This window comes from Rhea americana, unplaced genomic scaffold, assembly GCF_003343005.1.
Source record: "Rhea americana isolate MKP2758 unplaced genomic scaffold, rheAme1 scaffold_83, whole genome shotgun sequence".
NCBI lineage: Eukaryota > Metazoa > Chordata > Aves > Rheiformes > Rheidae > Rhea > Rhea americana.
This window is the reverse complement of record NW_028187012.1, coordinates 3,009,446-3,020,934: the sequence shown is the minus strand read 5'-3', so window position 1 is coordinate 3,020,934 and position 11,489 is coordinate 3,009,446. Positions and strand designations below refer to the sequence as shown.

Here is an 11,489-nt window from a genome sequence, read left to right as displayed (position 1 = left end):
CACAATGGGAACCAAAATACCATAACTTTTAACTCTGCTACAATTGCCAAACCCTACAGTCAGAGTTTGGGGATCCAACCGCAGACCCACGCTCTGTCGTGAGGAGAGCCATGGCACGCAAGATGGACAGAGGCTTTTGCACAGCCCTTGAGCATACTTCTCCCCATGCCTGCACAGGGCACACCCCTTGGCAAAGCCAGCGTTGTCCAATTCTGTCACTTCAAGGCTCTGAAAATTTTGAAGATACACAAACACAACACCACTTACTTCACCTAAAACACAACACTATAATATTGGAAAAACTATTTGCCATACGTAACCATTCAGAAAACCCAATGCTCTCATTTGAGATAAAAGGAAAAAAAAAAGTCCCTTGATATTTCAATTACTGGGTTTGCTTTTGTGTAGCTTTTGGCTAATGTACCCAAATAAATGAGTTAAAGAAAGCTAAGGCTATAAATTGAATACCATTTCATTTATAAATATCCACTTTATTTCAATTCTCTTCCAAAAAAGGTCTTAACAAAAAAGGTGGCCAGAAGCGTTATGTGCATTGTAAATTGTAATTTGGTTAAGTTAGACTGTAAAAACCAAAGATGTAAGTGAAACCAAGCACAATGTAAGAAACAAGCCATTTTTAATTAACAACATATTTACAAGTTCACAAAATCAGTTGAACTGGAGTAGATGTTCCGTGTTTGTCACCAATATTTTATTGTAGCTGGTAACTTGCACACTTTATAGTAGAACAACAAAAAGAAAATAAAGTTCACTATATACAGCCTTTGTACAGGCTACTTGACTATACACAAGGCATAGTGATCATAACACAACCTAGTCTTCATAATAATCTGTGCACAAAAAGACACCAATCAGACATTATGTGAACATTACAGTGAAATGACATCACAAGTCCAGTGAAAATTCAGCATAATACAAAACATATTGATCTACTGCAAATGACATCCTTTAAAACAATAAGCCTTTATTCAGTAGTAACTTAACCAGAGTCTGATGCAGAGATTTGTTGTGTAGTTATAAGTCTTTTAAGTGAAGCAACCTCTGCAGATAAGTTTGCTATCCCCTGCTTCAAATACAGGTTCTCTGACTCAGAGACATTGTAGATATTGTCTTTTATTTCAACAACTCCAGTTTTGCAACCACTCTGAATTTTTACATTGAGCTCCTTTTGATGCCAGAGTTCTGGTTTGAGAGACCAGTCTTGGATATTAGTCACTTGAACAGAGAAAGGAGTGTGAGAAGAATGCACCAAACTCTGTGCACCGTGTTTTTCAAGCTCAAAATGTCTTTTTGACGACATATCAATAGGCGATGATAGTTTCTGTGTAGCGTCATAGTCATTATCCATTGCTTCCACTTTAACTTGCATGGCTTTGGCTTTAATTCGAAGCTTGTGAGGCAAAGCTGAAGAATTCACTTCTGGAACTTTAACTGTTGCATGAACATTTTTATGTTCAACTGGGGAATGGATTGGGCCCTTAGGAACCTGCTGTTCATCTTCTCCATCAGATGACTTTCCAACCACACCGTCATCCGTTTCTGAAGTTCTGGGGGAGTTACTGGAGGACCTATTAACYTGCAACAGAGGAGGAGAATGTGAGTACACATTAAAGGTAGCTCCCATGTAGTTTGGATATATGGATGTCTTATATGAACTTCTGTCATCTCTTGGCTCTCTCTCTAATTCCATAGGCTCCTGTTTGATAATTTGGAACTTGTTTTCAGGACTTCTGCAGTTGTTTTGTATACGACTCGGTTGAGTATGCTCTGCTGATGATATTTCAGACACATCAGACATAGAGCTTTGAGGAGAGTGTTTGATGACAGAAATACAACTGCTACCAACTATAGATGGTTCATGCTCATCTGCAAATGAGTTAATATTTGATTTGGAACTTTGATAGTCTTGGAAATACACAGTTGTTGAGCTACTGAGTTTCTGTATCTCTTGGGCATAGGCTGCAGAACTAATTAAACCAAACTTTAGCTTCAACGAAAGCAGCTCCGCCTTCAAAGTGGCATTCTCCTCTCCCAGTGCAATTAATTTGTTCTCTAAGACAAGGTCATTCAGTCGTCGTTTTTCACGAGATCTTTTGGCAGCTTCATTATTTTTCCGCCTTTTTTCCCAATACATAGCATCTTTCTTTTCATCTGGAATGAATTCTCGCTTTCTCCGGCAAGCTGAAGATTTGCTTTTTCCACTACTTGCTTCAGTAAGTAGTATGTCTTCATTTGTAGACAAATCTTCAGACACTTCTGATAAAGTAGACTTAAGTACCATGATTTTGTCCACATTGCTACTTGTGTCAACAGGTCCGTGTTCCTTTTTGAGGGTCTGCATTTTCCTCAGCTGCATCAGAAACAATTTGTAGAAGATCTACAATGAGCAACAGAGCAAACTCTCTCTCCAGTACTTCTCACACCACAACTTGATAAATACAGTAATTTTAAATCCACACACATTCTTCCTTTTGTTTCATATTCTCAAATAGAAGTGTCCAGATCCACTTTGCTCGTCAGAGGCAATGAGAATCTTCTAAATTACCTGCAATAAATACAGAACTGGATTATTATTTAGGAATTGCTGGTTTGTGGCTTTCAAAAGTAGTTTTCAATAAAAATCTAACACTAGTATTTGATTCATTAAACCTGCTGTAATATGAAAGCAGCTCAACACTGCAACAACCAATACTCTACACTTCATGATACCTAGGTAGCAGATGTGCTTCCAAAACAAATACAATATTATCCAAGGAAAAGCAATAAAGAAAAATATTTTGGTTTTGATCTGACAATACTGTTATCATAGGACTTTCCATGATACACTGACCAACTTAAACCTCTAACACTTAACACTGCAGAACACCAAGTATGCTGATGAACACACTGGAAAGCATCCTGTTCTTCCAAATTAAAACATCTCTTCTGAAAACAGCTGTGGTGTGTGACTTAGAAATGCTATATATTTGGGTCCTCCACAGATTAAAAATAACATAAGCTGATTTAGAGAAGCTAGAGTGCTTTCTATTGTCTTAAAATAACACTGCTATCCATTAAAGCTATTACAGGATACAAAAACAGTAATTAAATCTGTAACACACACTTGGAGATTTAAAATCCCYTATTGATACATCATATCAAACTAATAAATGCACATACATAGTTTTGAGAAACACCTAACTTAGGAAATAAAAAAAAAATACAAAATCCTTTTTTTCTTGTCAGCTTTTCTCTCTCTTACATACAGAACTCTAAAATCAGAATTGAAAAAATACATAAGAGAAATTGAAAAATAGTCTTATATATCATAGTATAATTTAATGCCACCGAGGCATGCACATTTGTGGAAAACAGTGTTTATATTAAAATGCATGTTTGTATCTAAAAATATTAGCATTAATGAAAGAAAGCTAGCTTAACCTTTAGCTCCAGACATTTTGACCAGTAAAATTGAACTTAGCATTTAAATTGGCATCTATTTAGTCCCTGTCAATACAAAAATACTTTTTTTGCATAGCATCATCTGATTTTTATTCGAGACACAAGTTCTCCATACGTCACTTCTACACTTATTCATGTTTCTGGTAAAACAAATGTAGCACAACAATCATTTTTATAGGACTGACTAACAAGACAACAATGATTCCTGCCTGTGTAACAAAAAGACCACAGTGACTTCAGACTAATGTCAGTATTTACTGGAGATGTTTTACAATGACTAATGAAACTGATTTTAACATTATCAGTTGTGAAAGTTATAAAAGAATTAATGAATTGTGTTCTGCCAATTTCTCTTGTCTTTTCCAGACAGCAGAGAGGAGTGAGTGATGTAATAACAATTAAGCAGGGTCATAAAGACTCGGGTTTCAAGCTGGGTTCTGTTCCATCAAACCATGCCAACTCTTCTGTCATGAAAAATTAACACATTTAATAGAACAGCTAAGTAGAATTTCCTAAAATCCATAGTTAATTACTGACATGTAACTATTTGTCTTCAGTAATACAGCCTTAATGGAAAATAGAGCTAGAAGCCAGCCACACCAAAGACACTATCTAACATTTTACTGCAAAAGCAGCACCACAAATTGCCATGTTTGTAAAGCAGAAATGCAACTCTAATATACAAGCAATTACATAGTCAGATCCTGATCCAAAATTCAAGTTGGAGTCAAAGGGAGTTTTCTGTCAAGTTAAGTAAGAGTTAGATAATGTTTAAAAACAAAAGAAGTCTCACAACAAAGCAACATCAGTTTTTCAAAAAAAAAGTATAATTTGATTTTCTGAAGAAACTGTACAGCCATTCTGTCCAATTCAGTGGTTTATGTCATTACTGCTTAATTAATATGCGTAACGGTTTAAATATAATACAATCTAATACTAAAAGAAACTCAAAGACCAGTGTTGAACATATGGATCTTAACGTTACTTTCAATGAGGTAGGAAGATCAAAATGTAGATAAAATGTTTAAATATATTCAATAGTCTTGTGCTACATATACAAAAAGACACAAATAGGTCACCTGGTCTATGGCATTTGTTGACTATTCAGTCTCTGCAATGTGGCTTTATATTATAAGAAAATTCCAAGCATTAGGATTGCAAGGCTACTGGCCCATAATTGTCCTTGATATACTTCAATCATTGTATTTATTTTTATCATTAACAACTTCTGAGTTTCTGAGGAAGTGGATCAGCTCTACAGCACACAGTGGGAAGCAGTATAATGTGCACCTCAGCCTACTCTCATTGAAGTCAAAAGGGTTCAGATAGCTTCTATGGAATTTTGAAAGGCCTTACCAATGCAGAGATCGACTGCATTTTACAGTACTAGAGAGCTAAACTGAAAGCCAAATAATTTATATTGATTCTTTTAGGTATGCATACATCATTATTTTCTATATGTTTATGTGCCATATACCCTGGAACATGTACACTTATGTGAAACAATAGTAATGGAAAAGTAGTACTTACAAATGGTAAGATATGTGTAATATTTTTAGAAGACAAGCTACACAGTCACATGTGCACATACACTCCAAACAATTTAATACACATGAATGGGGGGAGGTGCGGAGGAGTTGTTTTCTGTTTTCTTTATATTCCAATCTTCCCATTTCCACACACAGTATGGAAGAAACATATCTTGTCTTAAATAAGACACCTTAAATAAGACAAGAACTATGACATTGTATCTATCTGTATAGTCTCCAGCTCAAAGTGATTCCACTTTGATGTTTGCTGAATCCTACAAATTTAGGAAAAAAGGTATTAGTAAGGACAGTAACTAGTAATAATAAATAGCAAAAAGGTTTTGGGTCCACCCCCCGCCAATGCACATAGACTGCAGGCATAGCTCATCAGTATGACCTTCTATTTATCAGTGAAAATTCAACTGCAAGTCCAAATATAGCCTCACGCAGCCAAATACTAGCATTGGGTTGCACTTAAAACCCAACAACTTCCAGAGTTCATGTCCCATGCTCCACAGGTCTTCTACAGCTTGGGGCATTCCAGGGCACAATCTGCTTGTTTTAGCACTGGTAACTCCTGTTTTGGCCAGTCTCCCTCCTGTACACACTGTTCCTGGCACAAATTGACTCAATGTGAAACAGGTAGCATGCAAGTCTAGAGCAAATATAAGCATGTATCAAAACAATGGTGTTTTTGCATGCAGTATTCAACTTTGCTCTCTGCCAGAGTCCATCAGTAGAGCAGTCAAGACAGAAATGTGTCACATGTTATGTCAGTCTTACTGGTTTGCTATTTATGTAGTTAGTTCTAATGCCATTACTTTAGTCACCTAACAAAACAACAGTAAAGCTCTAGCTCTTTCCACATCTTCCCTGAACACTTTTATCATGGTAAGCGAAACTGCTGTTCTACAAACAGGAGTCAAAGCCCTAGTTTGTTAATAGTTCTCCATGTGGATCAGCCCAACACTGAGTCTGTAAACAAATTAAATTCCATTTGATGATAATGCCAAAATGCCTTCAATAAAAACAGCCATTTCACTTCACTTACATTGCATAATTCCATTGGAAAACATCAGTGTTTACACATAAATTAATGAATAGTAATGATTCCTCTGACTGTACTTCAAATTCCAATATTTTCCCTTATGATTAATTTTTCAATTGCTTTATCACTCCCTCAAAAAGAATTACAAAACCAACATTTAATACTGCCTTACATTAGTCACTGCTAAAGTTTCTTTTTCTCTCTCTCTCTCTCTCTTTTTTTTTGGGGGGGGGGGGTGGGAAAATGTTAACGACATTGAGTGGCAATTCAATAATGTAATATCACTCGATCCTATTAACTTAATTATAGGCCCTGTCTTGCTCCCATAGCAATTTTGCCATTGGCTTCAACAGAAGCAGGATACAATCCCAGATCCAAGTATTAATGACACTATTTTATAGGATTCATACTATTGAAGCAAGAAATTATGTATGCAGAAATCATGAATGGTTAATTTACCTATAGACTTCAAAAATACTTAAGTGCTCTGATAGTGTCAAAACAGTACACTAAGGATCTGACCCCAGGGACTTACAAATTCACATTGTAATCTTGAAATCTGCCAAAAGGTTGAAGGACTGGAACACAATCTTACCTCTCTGCTCTTTGTAATTTAATTATATAAGTCAGTTATCCTTTACAGTATGCATAYGGGTCTCCACATACACATTTCCCATCGTAACTGCACGTTATTGTATTTATCAGAATAATTCACATCACCTCCAAGCTTAAATTTTCAATATTTCCTATAACAAGCTAACTATTTAATCCTATTGCTCCAACATTTTGATAATTATTCTACCAAACTAAAAGAAAGCCAATTTCAAGCATTCAAACAGTTAGATACTTTCAAACAGTCCTCACTTTTGTAAAGCCAAATGTCTACAAGATTTGCCTTATTGTCCTTCAAAACCGGAGCGTAGTTGCAAAATGGAGCTTCATATTAAAAAAAAGAACCGGTCTTTATCATTGACATTTTAGTAAATAACAGCTGAGGCCAACTATGTGGCAAAGTAAACGAAAAACAATGGAAGTTCATATCAATGTGTGCCCACATGTATTTTTAGTAGTAGCTTTCTGTGTTTTGCATAGGTATCATTAACTACGATATTGCTAACATCCTGTCACAGCTTAATTTATCCATTTTATAAACCTGCCCACATACTAGAAAAGCTGGTATAGAACCTCTTCATAGATACCCAAATGTTTAGGTATCTATGCTTGTACTCCAGACATCGAAAAACTGAAGAATGTTTTGCACTTTCTACCTTCAAAGCATTTAAAAAATACTTGCTAACTCTCTGAAGACCTTTAGGAGTATGGACCTAACACTCATACCATTGCACATGTAGGAGAGGAAATGAGTCTGAATCTAGTTAACAGATACACAGCCTAAGCACTGCTTAAATACTTTGAAGATATTCTACCACTACTGCTTTTCACAAACAATATTATGCTATCAAATTCTGGAGCTTTCAGGTCTATAATGATTTAGAAATCTTCTTCACTTAAGGGTGTGGTCCCCAAAGCCCAATCCAACCTCCACTGAAATAATTCAGTATACTCTTGTCTTATTTCTAGCATCTTACCGAAGAAAAGGTATGTTGCCAGCTCCACTGGAAGAATGATATTAGCTGTAGGATAAGCAAGGCCTAGGCAGTATAGAGCAAATGAAATTCAGACTTTCTGAAAACCCAAAGGAACTAAATTTTATGCTATAATATACAGGTTATCCAAGGTCACAGAGAAGAACAGCATTTACAATAAGAACGTTGCCACCAATTATAGCTGTTAGAGTTAACGCTCATACAGACCATGAATCCATTACAACAGCATGGAGAAACACAGATCTATTGCTCCTGCATTACAGTTCCCTTTTCTTACAACTTAATGGGCATCTGAACTGCTTATGGTTCCAGGATCAACATGCAATTAGGTCAGTGGAACAGGGATGATGATAGCTTTGTACAAGATGACCCATTTTTGATAAAAGGGTGGTTTTCTTTGTCTTACTGGAGGAAAATCATAGGAGGTGTCTATGTAGCATACTTACATCTTTGAGCATCAACAATAATTCATCCACTATGACAGTTTCAATCAATATATATTAAAAAAAATAAGATCATCATAACACTTGAAACACTATTGCAATTTCGTATTACCCAGCTCCAAGCTGTACCCAGAAAGTTGATGTCATGTGCAATTTTTATGAAAGACTTTCATTGTGAAGAAAATTAGTTAAGTTACTATTTATTTTAATAACTACAAATTAACTCATTAAAGTATAACTTGTCTCCCAAAGGTAAATTATAAAAATTATGCATTTTTTGGGGGGGGGGGGCAAGAAGCAAACATGTTAAAAATTGCTGTTGTTCAGAAAGGTCAGTCAAGGTTAATAAGTGCAAATTTGACCTACATTTTGCTTAGGACATCAGTTTAAGTCTATCAAATCTGTTTAGTTTTTCCAAAAAAAAATGGTTTGCTGCTCTGATTGGGAGGAGGAGGTGAACAAAATTTCAGTGTTGCTTAAGTGCTTGGGGAAAAAAAAGACAGAGAAGCAAAGGAAATATATTACGTATATAAATATTTAATTATATTTAAATAAAACTGTATGATTTATATCTCACATCACTTGCTGATCCTTGCAATAAATTCCCAAAAGAAACAATAGTAACTGAAGTTACAGCACTCTGACAACATACTACTTTTCACTTCAATAGCTCCTTGACAGTAGGAAAAACTAGGTTTCAAGGGTTCATAAAACTATAACTTCACAAGTAAGAATGTTTTGTAAATAAAATCTCAATCTTTCTAACTTCAAATGCGAAGATTACATTTTGTTTTATTGCTTCCCCCTGATTAAGGGCCATAAAACAAAAATACAAAAAAAATCAAATGTTAATTATTCTGACAAAAAATAGCTTTCTATCATTGAGCTGCTGTCTTACAAATGTCAAGCAGGACCAGACCTTCAGCTGATCTAAATTTATACAGCTCTATTAAAAGGCAGTAGAATTATGTCAATTAATCCCAGCTGATGCTCTAAACATACATCTTTGTATACAACAATTTAAGTAAAATATGTAAAATTAAACACTGCTGTAAAAGTCTTGATCTCTACCACTCACTGCAAATGAAACTGAGAAGTAGCAAATCTTTAGCACTCCAGACCTGCAAGATAGGCCAGGTGGGAGGGAGACTGCCCACACAAGGCCTCATTATATTTATTGAGAGTCCAAGTGCTGGGCTCCATTCTTAAAAGCATGGCTGTGAAGCCACCTTTGTGGCAGAACCCAGTTAATTACTCAAGTAATTTGGGAACAGAACTGAAAAGCAAGCTAAGATGAGGTAACTTAAAGGGAAGGAAAAAAGTAAAATTTCATTCCAAATGGCACTTTCTTCCCAACAGAAAGTGAATATAGTTCTATAACAACTGCGACCAGATTCAGTCTCAGAGTATACTAATTTGGACCTGGATCAATTCAGCACATAAATTAAAAGGGGAAAAAAACGATATTTAGTAAGTCCTACTACTAATCCATTCCATGTACACCTTTAAAAATAAGTTTTTAGGAAGACTGCTTCTACCACATTTTGAATGGAATCCAAGTATATCCTCGCTGACATAATCTTATTTTGACAATCACATTCACGGTGGGTAAGAGTTACAAATACCTTTTAAAAAAATTATCAGATTTTTTTTCCCCAAACACTAAAATATTGTAATACTGAAATCAACTGACATTTTTTCTTAGGAGAGACCGCAGAAATTGGCTATCTATTTGCATTTTTTTTCTATTACATATCCTAAGCACATTTATATCTCATAACTGGCTGTAATGATCATGGCAAGGTCACCTAGAAGAGTCAATTAAGCTGATGAGTCAGATACATTGCTTAACAGTGTGTAATAACCCTCAAACAGAGGATTTTATTGTTCACATTATTGCATCATAGTGATGTTATAACAGCAGCAAGATTGCTGTCTGGAAGAAGAAACTATTGCATAAACATAGTTTGCATAACTATTTGTTAAAATAAGTCAATTTAAAGATGAGCTCAAGCTTTTTTAAAAAAATGAGTTTTATTTAGAGATAAAGGATTGGGAAAAAAAAGCAGCATAGCACTGATATGTTTTGTAGACTGCATTGCTTTTATTGCAATAGAAAGAATGTCTGTATGTTCTACAAATTTCAGCCAAAGCATGGCAAATACTGTTCCTTCTTAGGATAAGATAAGCTGTGAGGAGGTCATATAAGTTCATATTCCTCATGGGAAGACTGTAAGCTTTCTGACACCTTTCAGATCAGTTCCCCCCCCCCACAAAAAAAAAAATCAATTCCAGTAGAATCTTGAGACTTTGAAGTCAAATCCAGTAAGCTGGGTATTTTAAAAGCTAGTTAACAGTCCTTCAGAGACTAAGATGAGTTAAAAATAGAAAATAAATAAAAATGGAAAGTGAAGGCAGATAATTCTGAAGAGTGTTAACACTTCAACAGTCAAATAAAGACATCTGTAATGTGAGAACTTTCATAATGATATCTATTAGTGCCCCTGATATTAAGAGCCTTCACTGAGTAATCCTTGATTTTGTTGGTTTAAAACAGGTCTTTGGGCCCAAACCTGAAACCTTATCCAATCAAATTTCTTACCAAAGTCAACATTTTGACTGAATAAGGACTGCAAAACTGATGCCCATAGCACTATTTTAAACTAGGCTCTGGACTGAATTATTTACTTAGGAGGGCAAAGATGACTCAAAGTAGGTTACATACAAAGGAGCGCACTCAGTTCCATTGTGTTCAATCATACAAGTTACAAGGACGGGGGTGGGAGGCGGGGTGGGGAAATCAGATTGTTTGGTTTTTTAACCACAGCAGTAACTCCAAATGGCTTCACTATCAAAAAGCTGTACTTGACCCCATCATTTAAGTGGCAGAAAAGTTTGTGCTTGTTATCAGGAATTTCACATTTTTAAAATATTTTACTGCTAGTGCCTATGGCAGTTATACAGAATATACCACAGTGGCTGTGATACTAAATTTTAACCGCGGAGGCTTTGGTCATTAGCGTTTTCGGTTTTGCCTGCTGAAAAGATAGTTTTGGACACAAAAGAAATTACTTCATCTTTACAGGCAAGTTACCACAAGCAACTTTCAAGGTAGCCTCCCGTGGAGGACAGAGCACACGCCGACCCCTGAACCTGCGAGCTTCAGGCACGCCTTGTGCCACTGGTAACGCCGAGGTGACTTGACAAAACAGCAGAATCGGGCAATGGCCGTTTCTTATTGTTTGTTACGTAAAGAGAAAGCCGAAAATATCGGGCTGGCGGGGGGCGGAGTGGGGAAGACGGCTTTCGGCCGCTTGTGGCAGGCAGCCGCCTTCCCGCCTGGGCCGCGGCAGGGCCGGAGCGCGGCCCCGCTGCCCCGCCCGCGCGGAGCCTGCGCGGC

General features: G+C 36.3%; 1 protein-coding gene across 2 annotated transcripts in view; it reads right to left on the bottom strand.

The window, feature by feature from the left end:
• Window positions 1–620: 620 nt before the first annotated feature.
• The window catches only part of NFIL3 (nuclear factor, interleukin 3 regulated), a 13,340-nt gene continuing 2,471 nt past the window's right edge, over window positions 621–11,489 (bottom strand). For both annotated transcript variants that reach the window (XM_085323216.1, XM_085323217.1), the window contains exon 2: window positions 621–2,566. In XM_085323216.1, the coding sequence (XP_085179342.1) occupies window positions 1,001–2,377 (1,377 nt within the window). In that variant the 5' untranslated portion in view covers window positions 2,378–2,566 and the 3' untranslated portion in view covers window positions 621–1,000. The remainder of the gene's footprint in view (window positions 2,567–11,489) is intronic.